Below are 23,228 nucleotides of genomic sequence, written 5' to 3' on the forward strand. Positions count from 1 at the left end.
ATACTCCTTGTTTGTGGAGTGAGTCTGTTCATTCTTTTGTCTAGCTGTCTTCCTTTCTTGTAAATGCAACTCTCGTCCTCACTGCTAAATGGATTTCCATTTAATTTGATATAAAGTCTGGTAATCACACATGTACGTAGATGTGCATGAAGGAATATAATAATTGTTGGAGGACAATAAAGGGAAATGTTTTATTTTACATTTTTTAAGATATTTAATCCATTTGAAGGGGTATTTTTTTGTGAGCTAGCTAGTTGAAATGATTGTAATTGTCAAAATTTCAATTAAAGTTGTATACTGTGCAGTCAGTTGAAACATGTAATGCAAAACATTGGTCCATTGTCTAATTTTATATCTTCAATACCTCGTCTATCCATACCTCAAAGTTTTAAGGAAGTCACAACCTAGGACATTTATCAACTAAATATATTAATTCAGAATTAAATGAATGAATTAAGGAGGTAGACCTGAATTAAGGGACACAACCTTAAATAAATCATTAGAACGTTTGTATTCAGCATTTTACATCTATCTCATATAAGCATCAAAGTAACTTGAATATGATACAAATTAAACATATTGCCGATTTAAAGAGTTATTTCCCTTACCCTAGGTCTACCTCCTTAATACTTTATTTAACACGAAAGAAGAGTGGATATAGCGAAACGTATCAAATGCACCAACGTACATGTATAACCTAAATACAAAATAGTAAATGCTTTCAAAAATCATCAAAAGGTCTTCAATTCCCTAAGGCACATTGTAAGTTTTTAGGAATGTAGAATTTCTTTGTATTACAACTAATAATAGTGTTAACGATCTATTTTAAGGAGGTAGACCCAGGGTAGGGACATACCTCTCGAAATCAGTCATCAGGCACGAGACCGCAATTAATTTTAAGTGCATTTCAATATACACATTTGAGCAGATTAAAAAAAATTCCACCAGCGCAAACTGAATAAAACTTCTCTGGCCTAAAGATATGTACACACAGGATTTTGTATTTAAATTGTAGAAAATTTTACCATCATTTTCTGAAATTAATACATATAATTCGGAGAGGGGGTAAACATGACAAATGAACTGAGTTAAAAGTCCTAAATATTAACCTTCTTCCACTGAACCAAATCACAACTTTTAGTCAGAATTGATTAATGAAAAAAAATCCCATGTAATTGTAACCTATTTTCCACCAATTAGAGGCAAAACTTCAGCAAATAAGTTTCCAGTAAAAATATGAAAAAATGTGGAAGGTACCTACCACCAAAGTTGGAACTATATTCGTTATACAACGAAATCAAGGGGAATTAATTGTGTTCTCGTACCATCAATTTCACCATAGCCTATCAAGCCTTCATAAGAAACAGAATGAAATCAGTCCAAGTTACTTTGATGCTTACATGATATTGATGTAAAATGCTGAATTCAAACGTTCCAATGATTTGTTAGAGTTGTGTCCCTTACCCTTGGTCTACCATTTTAAAGTAAATCGTCAGCTTACAAAACCAAGTTCATGCTCATAAATGTATTATGCAGAGCAAGCTGGCATTAAGTTGTTGAAAAGTTTCATTTAGTTAAAATACAATATATAAAGACGATTTATCCTGTGATCCAACTTAATGACAAAATCAATTAGATTTTGTTTTTTGTCTTAAAAAAACGACGTTTCTCCTGCTCCAAAGTTAAAAGGGAAATAACTCCCAGAAAATTGTCAGTGGATTTTAAATATTATGTCAAAACTATCTACAAATCATGGAATTTGGTGCAGCAGCACTTATTTAAGTGTGACGGATGGCACAAAAACAATTATACATCTCCCCACCAAATGAAGGGGACATAAGTTTCCTAAAATACATAATGCAAGTTTACATTGAAATATGGAAAGTTGCGAGTCAGCGGGATCTTGCACTGCACTTGATATGAAGGCTTCATAAAATGTGTACGTGCATTTCCAAACAAAAATCTGCTCTTAGGCGGGTAAAACTGTAGACTTATTTAAAAAGTTTATATAACGAGATTAGTTATGGTGTATTTATCAAAGAGAAAACGACTCCACCGGGATCAAAATGTCAACCAAAGGCCACTTATTGGTCTTCAGTGAAGAACGACGAAATCCTCATACCACAGGGTAGCATGTAGTTGGTCCCAAAACACTAAAAACAGATACAGCGATAGAATTGCCCCTATATATTCAAGCAACATAAAAAAATAAACTTAATGTGAAAACGAAACATTATGTTTTTACTTACAATGATTGAAAAGTGTAGTTACTGGTCGTTATCCTTGCATTATATAATATCTTAACCCTTTCAGTGCCTCGGCATATCTCTCTTTTTTTCTCTTCAGTGCCACTGTTTGTTTGTTTTCACTTTTAAATGTATCTCTTCAGTGACATTAACAATGACCTTAAGTCACCTTTCATATCCTCGTTTGCTTGAGTTCCCTGTCCATGCAGATTTAGATCGTATTATATAGGTGGCATAGGATAAATTTTATTCCACTGAACTTTTTTGTTCCAATATAATGTATACAATAAATGTATGTCAAATAGTAAGAATTTTAAATCGACTGTGGATGGCTCAGAAATTGGCTTTAAAATTTAGAACCAGTGTTTGCTAGAATTATCTTCCCTTTTCCAATGCTTTGTAATTTATTTTTCTTTAATCGTTTAAGTTAACCAAAAACCAACTTACAACTTTGAGAAAGGATGCAACTGTGGTATGAAATGGGCGAGCATTAAAAAAAATATATGTAAAGATAGTTAAACTCATCCAAATGTTTTACGCTGAATTTAGATGCTCCGTTGGAGACTCAACGGACTCCAGGTTTCCTTTTAAAAATAGGAGTACGTCAAGGGTGTGTAATATCTCCTCTTCATGATAACAATTGACTGGGTATGAGATCAAGCCTAAGTGAAGGAAACACCAGCATTAGATGGACCTTATTTACATATTTAGAAGATTTTTATTATGCAGATGATCTTGTCGCATCTGGATAAAAATATGCAAGACAAACCAACAAAATTACAGAAGAATGCAGCTTCAATTGTATTAAACATGCAACAACATGAAGAAAACCGAAGTGACCAAGGTTATAGCGGTAATCAAAAGAATGAAATCCAGGGACAAAGACCAGACATGGAAAACAGACATACACAACAAAGAACATAAAGTAACTAAAATCGTACATACAAAGTAACAAAAGCAAATGAGCAACTCGGACTCCACTAAAAAACTGGGAGTATGGACCAGGTGTACCGGTAGGGTATGCGTCCTCTGCTTTTCTAGAAACACCCGCCGAATTGCTCATAAAAAGTCAATTCCGGGGTAGACGAAAGAGGAAAGGAAAACTATGACACGTTAAACAAATCAGTTTTCATGGCGCAGATGGATATACAGTAACGATCCACGAGTTCATGATGACGGCCATAAAACTTTTGTAGTGATGACTTCAATCTTGTAGCAACATAATCCTGCTCCAGAAGCCTATTTGTTTGAATTCTAGCGCGATACAAAAAGTGGGTAGTCTCGGCAAGCTCTGGCATATCGTAAGAGTAAAAGATATGAACACTCCATATGTAGGTGCTGAAGGGATTGCCAAATGCAATTTTCAACCACGATCTTTACATTTTGTATTTCAAAAGTGCAAAAAAAAAACGAAAGGCAAACACAGACTGGTTCTTTTGGTTTGTAAGTGTTTATGAGTGACTTTAGTGGGTTTTTGACATGAATGGATCATGAGAAAAAATAAAAAATGATACTTAATAAACCAATATCATATTCATGTTATTTTTATAACCCAGGAGCGCTATCAGTTAATAGTTCATGTAGAATTGAGCAATTTGATATTACAGAAACTTAATTATATGGTTATCGATACTCTCCTCATCAAACTTTTAAACGTTTGTTTGAAATGACACCTGTTTTTTTAAAGCACTACATGTATTGGTGTATATGACATCCAAATACATATAATTTTGTGAACTTGATATTCTCACTCGAATCAAAATTCTCCTTAAGTTACTGATGTTTCACTGTTGGTCTATTTCTTTTTAACTTTGATTGTTATAAATCCCAAAATAAAACCTTCGCTTTCACGAAATTTGTAATACAACGCTATAATGCAATTCACTATTAGAGTAGAGTAAAATGTTTCTTTTCGATTATTAAATCCTGTTTATCATTTCGTGTTTTATATCAATTGTTTTTTTAAAAGCAAGCTTTAAATGTTTTATTTGTCAATTTTTAAAACACAATTGTGAAATCAATCTAGGACGTGCTATTCGAGTACTCAATTCCGCCTTAAACGTGACTTTTACACAATATGAATACGAGATTAGCATACAAAATATGTATCTAGTATTTTCCGAAATAATTCACAATGAGCTTTACTGCAGTATAAATTTAAAATTAAAATATTTTTATAATCTCGTGAACAGTACAATTTACAATTTACTAGTCCAATATTGTATTTATTCTGTTAATTCGATTACCAATCTTGTATACCAGGACACATCTTAGTTTGGGTCTACCTCATTTTAAATTTGACAACAAAATATACGACGAATGCTTTGCATTGAGAGCAAAATGCAAATTAACATGCATTGTGTGGCGTGTAAACAATCATCCATGAAGGTCAATTTCATACAACGTTGAAAACCAATTGTCAATATTTCTCAAATGCGTTTACCGACTAAACATGTGTCTAAACTGGTAGGTTTCACTACTGTCAGTACGTTCAATATCTAGTCCCACAACATGATGGTATTTGACCGTATCTACATGTATTTACTGAAATGCTGAAAGTGCGTTTAAATGAGGTAGAAATACGGTTTCATGGGAATTTATCCATAGCTTTTCAGTGATATTGGCCAATATCATCAAGTACTTAAGGAGGTAGACCTAGGGTAAGGGACACAACTCTTAGAAATTATTGGAACGTTTGTATTCATCATTTTACGTCAATTTCATGTAAGAATTAAAGTAACTTGGACTGACTTTGAATATGACACAAACATATCACTGATTTCAAGAGTAATGTCCCTTATCCTAGGTCTACCTCCTTAATGTAAGGCGATCTTTCCATGCCGTTCCATGCAGTAATAATCTCCTAAATAGGGCAGGGATGGATCAAGACACTGGGAAGGCCAGCTGGGGTTCCTCAAAAATAGGTGTGGATGCTAGGACATTATTTGCCTTTTTGTCAATTTTATACGTGAAAATGACAAATTTTCCAATAAAAGGGATGGGGGTGCCAACTCCCTTATGGAAACGCCACTGTAGGGTATATTTACACATGGTTTCTAGGATAGGGTAACCTTTCCATGCGATTCTAGTCATAATGCCCATGATAGGGGGACCTGTCCATAGAGTTTATAGGATAGCGTAACATTTCTATACAGTTCCAGTGAAAACACCCAGCGTAAATGACATATATGTCCATACGTTTCTTAGGATATGGGATCTGTCCATACGATTCAAGTGATAATAAGGGACATAAGCTTAAACGTAAGGATCCTTCAACAATGATCTTATAAGGGTCTGGTTTCCGCTGTAATACGACCTACCCATAAGTGTTTATGAATTATACAGTATTGTTATTACAGTTCCTTATATAGCTTGCATTATAATGAAACAATAACTGATATAATCCTGATAATTTGTAGTGGTACTGGCTTTAACATGATGTAAGTTAAACTATTGGGTAAATTTTCCACTCCCCAACTCCCCATACTTCGTAACTAATTGTCCCATCTCCCCAATGCCACATATCCAATTGCCCCATACTCAAAATCCCATTGCCCCATACCACATAGAAAGTTTATCTCATTCATGTACTGTAAGTTTCAATGCAAGTCTATTTTACTAGATGACTGGGACACTTCTTACTGCTTTGATTACTTTGAAATAGGAGAACATGGTAAACTCTTTAAACACTGAACATACTTCCAAAACCCTGTCCATCAGACGTGAAATGGACATCGGTATATACAAATCGATCAAAACTGAACTTCTGAAAGAGTTATCAAAGGCACCAAGTCATGAAGGTTAATAAAAATATATATTCCAAGAATAAAAATAAGACGGAAAAGGACACAACACAAAGCATGTCATTGATAAAACCAAAACAATACATACAAAGAATTAAACGAAATTAAATGATCAACCCGGACACCACTAAAATTGGGAGTTTGTATCAGGTACACCGGTTTGGTACTCGTCCTCTGCCTTTCCAATAAACCCGCTCATAAAATGTCACGTCCGGGGTAGACAAAAGGGGATACTAAGGAAACTATGACAAATCAGTTCTCACATAACATAACGATCCACGAATTCATTATTATGACCATGAAAAAGTTTAAAGTGTTGACTGCAATCTTGTAGCAACACAATATGCTTGCCTCAGAAGCCTATTTGTCAGAAGTCCAGCCCGGTAAAAAAAAGTCCTCGTAATTGCGAAAAGATTTTTAAAAAAAAGACATGAAATACGGAGAAAATACCAGTGATAAAAACATTAGTACTAGTAGCAATCCAATATGAATTATTCACTAAGTTAAGATATAAAAGACAAATTCATATAATTCATTTATACTAGTTTTACACACCGCAGACAAACGCTTGTCCATAGCCATGAGAGATTAGTCATTATAATGAGTCTTCGTGTCATTATTTGACCTTTTGGATATATCACCATATCTGTTCCTTTTAGATTCGACGTCTTACTGGATGGATTAACCGCCGAATATTACAGCTTCCAGCCACAATAAAGTCAGAATAATGAATAATAGTCACGTTTAAATTTCAAAAAGGAAATAAATACAAATATAGTATGAATAAAACGTAAAAAAAATATTAAGAAATATGAGCACAAATTTTCAGCCTTACGGTCTCGAAATTCGTTAGGGATAAAAAAGCTTTGAGGGAAAAACTGTTAAGCTCTACCTCAGAGACAATGTGCCCTTCAAAATTGGTCTTGATCATGCGTTAAGTTCAACGAAAATTTCTAAAACGAAAAGTAGTTGAAAACCGGGTTATTGTGACTAAATAATGCAGGTTTTTATATTTATTCCAAAGGGATGGGCAGTCCAAAGAAAGCTGGTGATACGCTGTTCTTTAAACTTTCGTTGTTTTACGCCTGAATATGTTTTCAAAGGACAGTTACTTTCATGTCGTCAACTCTGTGGTTTGCTTCCGAAAATATTTCCCCGACTGAACAATCCTTTCCATTGGTGACGCTTTGTTTGTGCTCTACAAATCGATCACCCAACCTTCGATTGGTCTCGCCTCGTAAACAATTTTACAGCGTTTGCAAACCACAGCGTAGACGACCTTTTATTTTAGGTACATATATTAAGTCGTTTACTGGACCGACGGCCTAATCAGTTAAAGTAAAAGGGCATGTCGAACAATGTGTTTGCTTACAGTGCTTTTGTAACTGAATGGCAGGGGGTCTAGTGACACTCTTGAAAGAATTTGTAACAAGAGGTGCTTTCATTCCCTTTCTATAGGCAGTTTTTTTGGAAGCGAATCGTTGAATACTAATGACATGTACAATTTATAGTTTAACTTGATAGTTTAAATAACATTGTGCACCCGTGGATTTAAAAAAAAACTGAGGTTGAATTTTTTCGGATGTTTATCCAACTTTTTACAAGTTATCTGCTGCGCTTGCAACATGATGCTTGGTTAGAAATGAATAATTTCACCCAAAAATTTTGGCTTCCTGTTGTTATTTGACTTTTTAGTGTATTTTGAAGGAGTGTCAACGTTCTGCTTCCATGAGATGTTTTGGTTTTGTTGTTGGAGCCTTTCAGAGCTTACTTGAAGACGTGTTGAAGAATTTTAGCTGGTCTTTGTAAGTCTTTTCTATTTTGTAAATGTTTTACGATGGTGCATGTGTTGAATTTCTCCATATCTGTTCCTTATTCTTTTGGTTTATTACCAAAAATCAATTTACCGTCACAAAATTACCACAAATCTGCAACAGGATTTTAACCACACAATTGGCACTACTTCAGTTGAATATGAAGATGGAAATGGTTAGAAGCTTGCATTGAATGGCAAAACAGTCCTTGGAGACTGGTCGCAAATAGTTTGCCATTAGCTTACGTTTGCGATAGGTATTTTCATGAAAACTGTAAAAAAGACAAATGTATGTAATTCAAATGGGATATAACACAATTTCATGATAAATGCAAAATTAGAAATGCGACAAATATACCATTTGCTGTTTCTCTTTTTTTGAGGTAATTAAAGAGGAAGACCTAGGGTAGGGGACATAACTGTTGAAATCAGTGATATTTTTGTATCATATTCAATAACACCATAGCCTGTCAAGCTTTTATTTGAAACAGAATGAAATCAATCCAAGTTACTTTGATGCTTAAATGAGCTGAATACAAACATATCAATGATAAGGTATAAGTTTTTATCCATAAACAAACAATGTTGATTCACAGATGTATCCGAAGTATATAGTTTCGTGGCAGTAGTCATTGGACCACTTGTAGCCCAACTCTTTTCTTAGTGATAAGCAGTGTTGCATACCTGCAATAGTTAAGTATTTAATTTCATTTCACGTTATGCCATTTATCTGTCAAAGTCTTATATGTGATTTTACCCTTTTTCATGTACCACGGATAATGCCACAGTTTTTTTAATTCGTTGTTTTGCGGATCAGCCGGGTCAATTTTTCTGGCTAGGAGGGAAAAATAAAATTGGGATTTCAGTTTTCCAATTATTATTTTTACTGCCACCGACTACAAAAAAAATGAAAGTGCACATTTGTAACATGTACTTTTTAAATTAAAGTTACAAACAATACCAGTTTCTAGTTTTGTTTATTCAACAACTCGATAAAGCAAAGTCAGTGAGAAGATCAAACTAAAATAGCTGCATAAATTTCATCGCTTCAATAAAATGTGTTTTGGTTGTTTGGGAAACAAGTTAACACTGGCTAGAAATGAAAAAATCAAAATACCTTTGATTAATTAATATAACATTTCGTTCCTATAAATGTTTTTAAAGTTAAAAAAGCTGATGGATTTGTTTATTCTCAACATTAAGTAGATAAATAAAGGCGAGATAATTGGCGGGAAAATCAAAGCTATCAAGTTTTTGTATGGAAACATGAAAGTCAGCTAAGCCTTAGAAAACAAGTGAAAATTCAGTTAAAACATAATGTGTTGTCTTCTTTTATCATAAGAAGAGAGTATTCTTAAGAGAATAATATGCTCTCCATAATTATTGTAGTTTTATAAACAATTCTGAGTGATTTTAAAGTGAAATCATAGTGGAAAACAAAAACAAAACAAAAAATAACAAAAAAAAAAACGTAAAGAGCTGAAAACAAAACAAAACAAAACACAAAACAAAACGAAATGTTCAGTAATTAATTAAACAGTCATTTTTAAGTCACTTGTTATCATCTTTATTTTAACCCAACTATATCATACTGTAAAGAAGGCTACAGATACACACAAAAATATTGTGTATGTATTGCACATTGACTCTATTGGACACCTAAAAAACTGGAATGAAAATTTGCGTTTAAAAATGATGGGTAAGTATATACAGTTGAGTAGAATTCCAATTCTAAACTATGTCAGGTTAATGCAATCTTTGAGAATAAAAAGAATATTTTCTTATATAAAATATGAATAGTAGACATGCAAAAATCCGCAAACCAACAAATCAGGAAACTTTGATCTTGCTGTTAGTGTAGTGGAAGTCGCCGAGAAGTTTGAAAAGTTCAAGAGCTAGAAGCTTGCAAATGGTACGTTTAATCTTTTTGAGACACTGAAGGATAAAGTCACTATCGCTATTTCCTTTTTTTTCATTTCCACCTGGACCTGACATCACATCATCAAATGAGAAATTAGTGTTCCTCGACAGACAACGGACTCTTACCCTACCAGTCCACCTGATTCATCGGACTCTTACCCCACCAGTCCACCTGATTCAACGGACTCTTACCCTACCAGTGCACCTGATTCGAGTTTTCATTGAGGTCTTGGTTGATTATTCTTTAGTGTTAGTGAGTATTCATATTACTGTAAATGTACTTTTGGGTACACATTTTCTTGGTTTTCGGGGAAACGATAAATTCGTAGATTCCTGAATTCGTGTATTTGGAAATTTTATTATACATGTATAAACGAATGGGAAATTTTCTTTTCTTTGGGAACCATATTCCGTGGTTTATAAAACTCATGAAAACAACGAAAATTGGTACCCCACGAATGATATTTCACTGCATTGATACATGATGTACATTTTGTTTTGTCTGTTTTTGTGGTTTAGACTTTATACCCAGATCTGTAATGTAATGTTTGTCGTTCAAAGACTAAACAAAATTATACCCCTTTCTCCTGTATCCGACCGACTCATGCCTTGACCCCACGACTGACTTATTTTCAAGTTAACAAACAACAAAAGGTACCACCAAATGACCCGACATTTTTCAGATGGTAGTAAATTTTTGGTTTCCACAAACTGCGGGTGGTAAATAAGGTGTTTTTGAAGTGGTTTTTACGAAATTTGGGATATAATCACTAAATAAAATAAAATCCAGACCTATACCCGCCCACTTTTTTTCTGACTTGTTACAGGAAACAGAAGTATAGTTTTCGTTGGACTAATTATGATCTCCTTGCTTTTGCTCTATGCAACTAGAGTAATAAAACAAACATTATAACGGGATGATAAAGCTAAAACTTTTCGACCTATTGACAGGCTATTTGATTGCAAAAATGGTCGCGAAGAATCTATCAAAAGCATATCGTGCGATCTCTGTATTATCGTAATGCCATATTACAACTCCTAAACTTAAACGAGCGTTAAATTTTCTTATGGTACACATGCTGTCACTTCCGGTCAACAAGAAACAACTAACAATCACTACCAACATTTATCTTTTTTCCTAAATATGCTTTTCCTACTTCATTGAAACATTTAAGCAAATTTGAATTTAACGTCAGATTGAGTTTTGGCTTTGGTTTCTACTAAAATTCTTTCAAATAGCGACTCAAAAATAGTAATTGCAATGTTTTTTCTTGGTTTGTTAAGTAGGACTGACTCAGCACTTCCTGTCAATTAGAAACTAGTACTATAATTATACTCGGCGTCACATAAATAAGATAAAATTTGAATAAAAATATTTTCTACTACTTTATTGACACCTACCGTCGTTTAAATTGTCTTAAATGACTTGCTCATTAGTTTAGCCAAACGACTTCTCCATAAACATTGAATCGTTAAATTCCGGTGAGATTTTAATTCTCGGTCCCAATATTTACATTGTCCAAATGTTTACCGTGATCGGGTTGCTAGGAGATGTTGTTTACGTTTAAATGATTTGCCAAAAACCAAAGAACCCAGAATGCATTTCGGCGCTAATTCTGATATCTCGGATTTATTCTACGCTAACATCGTACAACACCGAGAAGTTGATCAAGCAGACGATTGACACCGGAGTTCGACGGGAACTTACGAACTTCGTTTGTAAACAAATCGTCCCGTAGAAACCAACATGGCGGATATTAGTATAGGATTTTCCCGTAAGAATTTGTTACGCACAATTTCAGCCAATAAACGACTCGTTGGAACTATCACGTCATGCATATATGCGAACTATCTTCAGATTAAATAAAAGAGAGACAACTCTAGCGGTAAGTCCCGACAGTTTAAAAAATAGAGCTTCAAATCGAAAATGTGCTGTATGTGACCTCGAGTACAAGGTTCATTATTTCCTTAACACGTTTTCCTCTTTCATTCAAATATTTATCGAATCCTGACAATCCTTTTCATTGCCTACATACGTCTTTAAGATTAATATATTTCGTGTAATTTTGTACTTTCCGATTAGCATTGGTAGTTAATGAAATCCATCTAATAACAACCACCCCCTAGACCATTGTACTATTTTTTTCAAGAAGATTGGCGGTGTCTTCCTAAAGGTAGATAAAATAACTGTTTAACGATGCGGAGCACTCGAGTTTATCCCGGCTTAAAATGTGGCCCATGCTCCTGATTTATTGTCTGTAGGTTTTTTTTTTCGTTTTCGGTTTTTTATTCTCGGTGCCAATATTTACATTGTAAAAAGTCGGCCACGTTTACAGTGATCGGGTTGCTAGGAGATGTTGTTTACGTTTAAATGGTTTGTCCATAAACCGAAGAACCCAGAATGCATTTCGGCGTTATTTCGGATATCTCGGATTTATTTTACACGAACAACGTACAATACCGAGAAGTTGATCAAGCAGACGATTCTCACCGGAGTTCGACGGGAACTTACGAACTTCGTTTGTAAACAAATCGTCCCGTAGAAACCAACATGGCGGATATTAGTATGGGATTTTCCCGTAAGGATTTGTTACGCATGATTTAAGCTAATAAGCGACTTGTTTAGGGAGAAGCCGTTTGGCTAAACGAATGAGCAAGTCATTTAAGACAATTTAAACGACGGTAGGTGTCAATAAAGTCGTAGAAAATATTTTTATTCAAATTTTAACAGTATGTTATTTATGTGACGCCGAGTATAGTATATGACTTAAAGATTATATATAAGTGGGGCTGCATATTTGATAGTGGGAGGGAGTCTCTGTGTATAAACCACGTTTTTCAAAGCAGCAGTCATTCGTTTTCTCTCTTAGACAGGCCTTCAGCATTCGCGGATATATCGTTTGATAGTCGTATAACGTCGATTAAATAGTTCCATTTTTTTTTCTGACTTAACAAGATTCTTGCATTTTTTTAGATAGCTGGAAAACAGCGTCTAGATTGAGTGAATTTCGAACGCCAGACGCTGCTTTAGAGCTTGCATAATAAACATCCGTTACAAAATTTGGTGGTCGAATTCGGTATCATGCAATACCGTGTACCTTTTTGTTTATCACCCACAACATATCTAGACCGTAAAGTTTCAGGGTTCTCTCCCTTTTTTAACTGTTACCTATCTGCATTGACAGTTTCGGTATGAATCAAGTTATTTTACCTTCTATTCATCATTGTGGCATCACTTGAATTGTCATTCAATTACAGTATGGATCCCGTCAGTTTACCCACCGTGTATTATGTGTCATATAACTAGGTTTTCAGTTCAATATGATGCCTGTCAGTGTGAGTTTGTATCTGCTGATCAAGTATTTCTTACCTACATTGTCAGGTTCACTGTAATACCAGTTGGTGTATCCGTTTTTTAGCAACTGTCCCGTAAGCCAATACCAGTTGGTGTCACCGATTATGTACTGGTCAACACCACCGATCCAAAACCTTGGGTGCACTGTTAAAAGGTACAAAAGGAAATGAGTTTAGTCATTTCTAAAAAGGAGTCAATATAAAATTATTAACGTTAGCGTCTAAGGTCGTTCCGTTAAACAGTTCTCCTCGGTAATTTCGTACCAGCTAAATGTATATGAGGTAGAGTTCATGATGTATTTTTTATCTTAAGCCTTATAAAATCGAATCACTTAAATCATAGTAATGCTAAAAAGTGTAGCTTAAAACAAATTTAAATCACTTGAAAAGTTTTTTTTTGCATTAACACACGCACGCTGTAGTAAAACTTTTCTGACTTGAATGAACTATATCATTGATTAGATAAAAAAAACTACAATATCCAAATCCTCTGAAACTCCATGGCTTCATTCCTTGTATCGTAATCGGTAGAGCTTCTAATTTCTAAATTTAGGTTTCAATTTATATTGCTATGAGTATTTCTATTCTGAATGTAGCATTTTTCGATATGCATCATCCTATGTACGCGAGAGATTAATCTTTTGAAATATGAGCAAATCATGTCACCATGTACGATATGTTTTGTTGTAAATGGGTGTTTTCTTGAGTGGAGTCCGAGTTGCTCAATTGCTTTTGTTACTTTGTATGTATGATTTTAGCTACTTTATGTTCTTTGTTGTGTATGTCTGTTTTCCATATCTGTTCTTTGTCCCTGTATTACATTCCTTTGATTACCGCTAGAATCTCGGTTCCCCTGATCACTTTCAAAAAGAAATATTTAGTTTTCGTATCGGTCGTTCTTACCCATGAGAATGAAATAGTTTATGCTAAAACAAAATATATATAGCATCGGGTTGAACTAAAATTTAAGCGGCCCGTCCCACAGTCCGTTGATTGGCTTCGAGTGAGACGACTCGGACGGAAAAGTGTCTAAGGCTGGTTGATTTTAGTGTATAACCTTTGCCAAATATCTTATGTGGTTGCTGTAAAGGAAAATAAATAAATATAAAAGTCTGAGAATACTGGGTACGAATCAATTAACATACCAAATTCATTCTGTAGTTTTTCAACGATAAACGTTTGTTCATAATGAGATTCTATAGTAACCAGTAACGAAGACAGGGCTTTGCAGCCATCCTATATAAACATAAATCATTTTCTATGCTGTAAAAATTATAATATAGTTTTGATGACATAACAAAATTGCATAGAATCCATGACTATTTCGCAAATCATTGAGTAGTAGTCTTTGTAAGAATTAAGAAAATCCTGTAATAAGTTATACATAACAAAAAGGCTACACATCTTTATTTTTGTTATAAGTTACTTATAGGTCTTTATGATGAAATGTATAATTATGCATTTCAATCTATTTGCCCTGAAGAGATAATCAGCATTGAACATTTATTATTTTCGGTTGTATTTTAATGTCATTTACATAATTATCTCCCTTAGATTTGAATTCTAAAGTACATTCTATATATTTTTTATCGCATAAGAACAAAGGTTATATGAAAAGCCACATGTTAAATTATGTTTACTACATAATTTTAAACAGAATATTGAAAAAAATATGTATGCTTTTCAACCACAAATCACATATAGCATGATTCTTAGCAGGGGCCGTGCTAATAAAAATGTATCTTAAATTCCTGTTGAATTTTATAACTCAACTTTTTTTTATTGTTTACCATATCAATTAAAAATTAATTTAAGAAAATCAACAATCCTTTAATCTTATTTTCCGCTATATAGATGACGTATTATTGTTAAACAATCCTACTTTCGGGGATTTGATACATCACATCTACCCCGAAGAACTTGAGATACTGTAAAGTCAGCTTCGTATCTTGACATACACTTAGAGAACAATTGTAAAGGAAAACTATTGACCAAACGCCACGATAAACGTGATGACTTTGTATTCAGAATTGTCAACTTTCCTTCCATCTGTATCAATATCCCTTCAGCACCTGCGTATGTAGTTTTCATATCACAACTTATACTTTATGCAAGATTTTGCCGTAATTATGTAGACTTTCTGTACAGCGCTATACTTCTTACAATTAGGCTTCTGGAACAAGGTTATGTTGCTAAACTATGTTGATTGAAGTCATCACTACAGAAGTGTTATTGTTGTCATCATGAACTCGTGGATCGCTACGATGTATTCATCTGCACCATGAAAACTGATTTGTTCAAACTGTCATAGTTACCATTTGTGTCTAGACTTGAATTTTTATATGCAACTCGGCGGGTGTTTCTAAAAGAGCAGAGGACGCTTAATCTACCGGTGCAAAAGAAATTTAAAAATTCCAAAGCGTCAATAATTTAACAATTCAAATACGTCATAATCCAAGTTCATGGGCTGATGACATATAAAAAAAGATAATGGCAGTAAAAAAAAGAGGTTACAAAAAAAGCACTAGCAATATAAATTCTCACAACAAACCGTCATAGATATCATTTTCTCCGTCAGAGGTACCCGTTGTGTTTGTAATATCTGCTTTTTGGATGTTTTTGATGATTTTGTGAATGTAAAACCAGACTTTGATATACAGGTGTCAAGTGTTTAACTTGTATATTCGTTCATTGAAATGACACTTCAATTAAAGAAAAATATAACCTGACTCCAGGGCAACGCACTTAAAATTTTGAAGCTTAAGATTATTCTAAACATCAATGGCAACTTCAATCAAAGTCCTTGAAATTGACGACGTCACAATGCTGTGAACCGAAGAAACAAACAATTGCACATTAAAAATGTGAAGATAATAGAAACAAGACATCGCAAAAAATAATGAAAAAAAGACATTATCAATGTGAACTCCAATTGAAGTTTTGTGGCGCACGGACCTGATGTTCTACTGTTTTACTTTAAAACTGTAGGGCATCGGGTCAGCACGACACGCTCGACATTTCAAATACATACTAAAGCATCTTGCCAGGATTTCAAGTCTTCATTAAACAAATAGCAAGATGTACCATGATGAACCCAGCCAGACAGACATTTTTTGTCTTCACCGGTATAAACTAAAGCTGAAATGATATAATTTATGTTAATGGTCTCGTCGCAATTTTGTTCTTATATTCAGTAATGGTTTATAACGGATCAATTTATGATTTGTTAATGATTCATATATTCTTTGATGATATCCAAATACATGCTAATTTAATGAACCGAAATATAACACGGCTGAATTTGGTATCATTTGTAAGTATTTAAAAATTGCTTCGATTAAGCTCTTTCGTAGACATTTGTGCATTTTTCGAAAATTAAAGGTCAAAGGTCAATTTATAGATGCAAAAAATGTGCATTTGTTTTATTTTCACGGAAACCATTTGACTGTACTCAAAATAGTCTACAAAGGCATTTCTGTGCAGCGTAAAATAGTCAAATATTATATTTTGTTTTTTAATTGTCAAAATATGGCTTTTTCTAGCAGAACAAAACATCAAGAAGTTTGAAAAAACAAAAACTATTGACATGCATTTATAGATTTGGTTTTTGATTTGTAATGCAGTCATCAAAATATGTTGTTGAACATTTGAATAAAATTTACCAAATAACAAAGCACCAAGTGTGTGTGAAAAATTTACCATCTGGTCATATCTTTATTCTGAATGACAATTCTGTTGACTTCAATTCATGACAATTTTCGCAATGTTAAAGATATTGACTATAATAATATGTAATTTTTTTTACACTACTATATGATCCTGAAATTGTATATTTTATGTCGATAATTGATTTATGCCCTGCATATAATTTACTTAAATTAACTATTTCTCCAGTTAGAATATTTTTTTCGCATATGATATGACATTTTTACCTATAAAGACAAATTCATAGGTTCAAAGGTGAATCGTCATATTGACTGAAAATAAATGTTTGAATATACTTACAATCGTGGTGAAGCCAGCCATCTTGGAACACTCCAGACACATATTGGTTAATAAACACACGTGAGAAGTGTTGGCATACCTTGTTCTCAATGTTGTAAGAAATTGACTTGCATGGTGGAGTATTAATACACATCACAAAACATAACAATGTACTTTTTTCTTTTGAAACAAAAATTTCCTTGTCTGTTTCATATATGTTGTCAAATTTAGAATCACGTCTGCTCGAAATGAAACGTGTCGTAGCAATAATTGTTGGCATTGTAAAAACCATAATAAAAGTCAGTTTGAAAAAGGTACGCACAGAACTTTTCATTTCCTCAAAATTACGAATTGTTTCAATTCAAGGGAAAATTTGCGGCAAATAAAATTTCTCAACATTTTAGAAAAAAAAGTTCTGATGTAGAGTATCCTAAATTCCAAAGGAAATCGGTGAGCAAGAAATGAAATGAGCAATCATAAACGAAAACATTGTTATTGCAAAACTCAATTTTGTCCGGAACGGGCAGAAGACAAGTGAACATAATTAAATCGTGATATTTAGCTCAGACGATATTAAATATTAATATAAAAAAAACATACTTAAATCGTGATATTTAGCTCAGACAATATTAAATATTAATATAAAAAAACTCATTAATCGATCTTTCATACTAGATTTTCAACAGGCTTGATGAGTATTTCCCCGATGGTAATGTAAACATTTAATGTTGGTTACATATTGTTAATAGTATTACGAAAAGTGTTTTACTTTGATCATATTAATTTTAAACGATTTTCTAAAACCAGCATGTAACAATTGTATATAGAATAGAAAGGGAGAAAATGCGATTTAAACTCTTAGAAATATTTGACACGAGACCCACGGCAAACATTTAATACAATTATCAGTTTTTATTTACAATAAACACATCATAATTTTGATCGTTTAAAACAAGGTTTACTTATCCATTAAAAACATCTTTTTGTCAAATATTCATTTTACAATAATAGTTCCATTGAGGCTTGATGAATAGATAAAAATACAAAATATTTTATTTGTGCAGTTAATTAATTTTGAAAGTTAAAGTCCATGTAAGGATTGTGCAGATGTAAATTATTCAACGTGTTATAGTTTTCCTTTCCTCGTTTGTCTCCCCTGGACTTGACTTTTATGAGCAACTCGGCTGGTGTTCCTAGAAAAGCAGAGGACGCTTACCCTACCGGTGCACCTGGTCCATGCTCCCAGTTTTAGTGGAGTCCGAGTTGCTCATTTACTTTTGTTACTTTGTACGTATGATTTTAGTTACTTTATGTTCTTTGTTGTGTTTGTCTGTTTTCCATGTCTGGTCTTTGTCCCTGGATTACATTCTTTTGATTACCGCTATAACCTTGGTTCCCTTGATTACTCTTCCTCTAACTGATGATAAGAACTAGGTGAAAATATAAGGGAGATTCCTATAGATATGGTCTCTCTATTTTATGAATTACTCGTCCTCTTACAGATAACATCTATCTCACATGTATTATACAATGCACGTAAAATAGGAAAAAATTGCAAATTCAAACCAACTTATCTGACAAAATCGTTAACTCATGAAAGTATTCCCCGCCGCAATTGATTTTAACACTTCATCACTGAATATGTTTGCAGTACATTTCAATGATGTTATAATTCAAAAATGATATGAAAAATCTTGTATTTATTTCTTGATCATGGTAGTATTAATACATTAAAATTGGTTGATCGTTTGATTCCATAAATCACCAACTGTCTGATTATTACATAGACTGGCTTTTATTAGTTAAATAAAATCTTAATTCCAAAATAAAAACAGATTAAGAAAGAACAAATGCACCATTAACGTTTATCATACCCATTCCAGCCAGGGATATGTATCTCGTACTATGATGACGAATGTACGAAATATTGGTAGTGTCATGACTTCTTTTACATTTCCCGATAGATGCGAGAAATTTTGCAGTTGTACCCTGACATTTCTCAATTCAAAGGTGACATTTCACATCCTATTTGACATTTTGCAGTTTCAATTTGATATTTCTCACTTCCAACGTGACATTTCTCACCTTCTGCTTGACATTTCTCACCTTCAAGTTGACATTTCTCAGTTCAATTTGACACTACCAATCATTATACTCCCGGTCTTTTGAACGAAAGTGATGGTTATACTGTTGATAAGTCTATTTTGTCAATTGAAATGTCAGTTGTAAAGATAAATAATTACATAAAGAAGCCTGTTTAAAGGGGTAGACTTATGGTAAGGCACATAATTTTTACAAATCATTGGAGCGTTTTTATTCACCATTTTACATCATACTTGTGCAAGCATAAAAGTAACATGGACTGATTTCATTCTGTTTCAAAGGAAAGCTTGAGAGGCTTTGGTGAAATTGAATATAATACAATTGTATCACTGATTTCAAGAGTTATTTCCCTTACCCTAGGTCTACCTCCTTAAATAAGAACAAACAACAAACAAATTTGCATACCAAATGTATTCTTCATAGTTTCAATAATGAAGGTTTGTTCATATTGAGATTCAACAGCAACCAAGGAAGATGTCATTGATTAATAGATATCCTGTATAAACAATAAAAACCATATGAAAATTGAATACTGTGAAAGTACTATTGTTCGTTGGGTACCAATTTTCGTGGTTTTCGTGGGTTAGCCAGACCACGAAATTTGGTTTCCAACGAAAAGCAGATTCCCATTGATGTGTGTACTGAAAACCTCAAAACCACGATTTCAAGAATCCACGAACTTGTGTACTATCCCCAAACCACGAAACTTGGATTGATATATCCGCGAATTGTTAAAGTACTTTCACGGTAATAACAGGATAGGTGAATTATAAAAATATGATTTCTAGTTAAATCTTAATATACGTTCTAAGCTCGGGCGATCATATTTTTTTGTTATTCACGATAACCAATTAATTTTCCTATTTATTATATAGATTTCCTCCATCATTCCTTGCATGAATTTTAAATTTTGTGAATGGAGGATTGATGTTCGTGTTGTGACGTTTTGGCGGGAAAAAGACCGAGAGAGAAATTACCTAATTTTATTTCACAGTGTGAATAATGGGCACTTTTTACACTGGAAAATTCGGTAAATCACTGCTGTCTAAATAATAAAATGTGCTTCCTAATATCCTTTTTCAAACCGTAATGGTAATTTATTTTACTGTTAAAATATGTCATTTCAATTGCTATTCTAAGTAAGTAGAAGCTCAAACAAAAAGTCATGTACATTTTAAAGCATTTTTTGTATTAATATAATTTCAAGATGTCATGAGTATTAAAATAAATTTGAATTAGAGCTATGACATTAAAATAATACAGACATAAGAAAAAAAAACCAATTAATTTTAAATTGCGTTATCTTTCATACACATACAGCTAAAACCTATTAGAAATGGAGACATTTTTTCCAAAAATGATTGATGCCATGCTTTTGATAACTGGCTAATGCTATATAATACGTACTTTAGCTTCCTACCATTTAACTTTGTTTTCCCTGAACAAATAACAAAACTGACCATACTTAACCCATTCTGTTTGACAATCTGCCACTGTATAAATAAATAAGCAACAGATTCAACTACATGTACTTTGGGTCATATTGTCCCTGTTTTATCACTTGAATGTGTTCTTGCAATTTAAGGATATACTGATATAACCATATCGAATCAAGATCTTTGTGAAAAATGTTCCACATACAGCACAGACCTAAAATACAGTCAATGTAAGAATAATCCCTCGTGTCTACCTGATGTTTGTCTCTTTGATATATATATAACTAATTTCAGTCCCTAAAACACGTGGGACTAACTGTATGTATTGACACTATCATGACTGGCCGTTCATATCAAAATAGCGTTGTTTTCATCTAGGTTTAATCTTCATACACGTATCTAGATACACATTAACTCCTCACGAGTATTTAGATACACAAAAACTCCTCACGAGTATCTAGATACACAAAAACTCCTCACGAGTATCTAGATACACATTAACTCCTCACGAGTATCTAGATACACAAAAACTCCTCACGAGTATCTAGATACTCAATAACAGAGTTATCCCCCTTGATTTTGAATTCTACATACATCACATAGAATTGTTATCTCATAAGAACAAGGATTATATGAAAAACCCTTATATAAATTTCTGTTTACTATAACACTAAACAAATTATCAAAATTTAAAATCTAGATACACAAGAACTCCTCAGGAGTATCTAGATACACATTAACTCCTCACGAGTATCTAGATACACAAAAACTCCTCACCGGTATCAAGGTACACAAAAAGTCCTCACGAGTATCTAGATACACATTAACTCCTCACGAGTATCTAGATACACAAAAACTCCTCATGAGTATCTAGATACACATTAACTCCTCACGAGTATCTAGATACACAAAAACTCCTCACGAGTATCTAGATACACATTAACTCCTCACGAGTATCTAGATACTACTTATAAGTATATAGATACTTCGCAAAAGCATCTAGATGCTTCTCAAAAATATCTAGATACTTCGCAAAAGTATCTAGATGCGTGTGAGAATTATCTAGATAGTTCTGAGAAGCATCTAGATACTTGTAAGAAGTATCTAGATAGTTGTGAGAAGCATCTAGATGCTTTTCGAAGAATCTAGATACTTTTCGAAGTATTTAGATACTTTTGAGAAGCATCTAGATGCTTGTGGGAAATATCTAGATAGTTGTGCGAAGCATCTAGATGTTTTTAGAAGTATCTAGATACTTTTGATAAGTATCTAGATAGTTATGAAAAGCATCTATACAGTTATGAAAAGCATCTAGATGCTTTTGCGAAGTATCTAGATACTTGTTAGAAGTTTCTAGATATTAATGAGGAGTTTTTGTGTATCTTGATACTTGTATGAAGCATCTAGATAGTTATGCGAAGTCTCTAGATACTTGTTTGTGTATCTAGATAGTTGTGAGAAGTACCTAGATACTTGTTAGAAGTATCTTGAAAGAAAATTACATCTAGATGTAAAAAACGTTATTTTGACATGGACGGCCATTCGTACAGTGTAAACAATATAGCAGAAACATAAAACACCACTCCTCAGAACAACTCATACTTATTACTTATCAGGCAAGCACTAATGCAATCTAGCTCCTCTCATGTTTATGAGACTTTGCGTACTTAGTCATTATTTTTGTCATGTGCATATATATCTGATAGTTGTGCATAAGCACCACTCAAGATAAGAATCATGCAAAATTTGATTCATGGTTGGAAAGCCTACATATTTTAAATTTTGATAATTTGTTTAGTGTTATAGTAAACAGAAATTTATATAAGGGTTTTTCATATAATCATTGTTCTTATGAGATAACAATTATATGTGATGTATGTAGAATTCAAAATCAAGGGAGATAACTCTGTTATTGACATTAAATTACGAAAGAAACTGTTGGATTTTAAATGTGGATTATCTTCAAAGAGCAGGCAGATTGAAATGAATAATTATGTATTCCATCATAAAGGAATTTAATAACAAAAATGCGTTTAAACGCACGCTAAGGCCATTCATATTAACCTGGATGCCCGGGTAATATTTTCGTTCCACAAGTTTCCTTCAAATATATATTCCTAGGGTCGATTATGTTATTGACCATTGAACAAGATTAAGGGCGTTCATTTATCGTGCGTTCGATGAGCATTTGGTGTGCGCTTGGCTATTGTGTGTCTCAAGGAGTTTAATTTCACAGATTTTTTATAAAAACAAAAAGGTCCTGTACCCTGAATTTTTTTTTCAAACAAACAAACTATTTCCCCCCACAGATTATGGATGAGCCTTTGTTACAAAATAGATACTTTCTCAATACACCTTTGTCTCTATTGATGTTCAGTTATGTTAACTCCAAAAATTATGCTTGAAAATGGACGACTGTGTACCTTTTCCATCTCGCCTCTTTCAGCTATCGTCCCTTTTGTCATTGATTTTACAATAAAAGGAAAATCTATGTGCGATGCTCGGTTGTAGGACGATGGTTGTAGACTGTGCCTAACTCATAATATTCATAACATTTGGCGATAGTTCG

General features: G+C 33.4%; 1 protein-coding gene across 1 annotated transcript; it reads right to left on the reverse strand.

The window, feature by feature from the left end:
* Positions 1–8,327: 8,327 nt before the first annotated feature.
* LOC148602099 (snaclec coagulation factor IX/factor X-binding protein subunit B1-like) lies at positions 8,328–17,845 on the reverse strand. Its single transcript, XM_088556138.1, has 5 exons — positions 17,142–17,845; positions 16,168–16,274; positions 14,282–14,372; positions 13,153–13,281; positions 8,328–8,546 (listed from the first exon to the last, which is right to left on the reverse strand). Exons 1-5 carry the CDS (start codon positions 17,452–17,454, stop codon positions 8,428–8,430), a joined length of 759 nt encoding a protein of 252 aa, XP_088412264.1. The 5' UTR covers positions 17,455–17,845; the 3' UTR covers positions 8,328–8,427.
* Positions 17,846–23,228: the final 5,383 nt, after the last annotated feature.

This window comes from Perna viridis, chromosome 12 (genome assembly GCF_037379345.1).
Source record: "Perna viridis isolate PV_CMFRI_1.1 ecotype Kerala chromosome 12, ASM3737934v1, whole genome shotgun sequence".
NCBI classification, from domain to species: domain Eukaryota; kingdom Metazoa; phylum Mollusca; class Bivalvia; order Mytilida; family Mytilidae; genus Perna; species Perna viridis.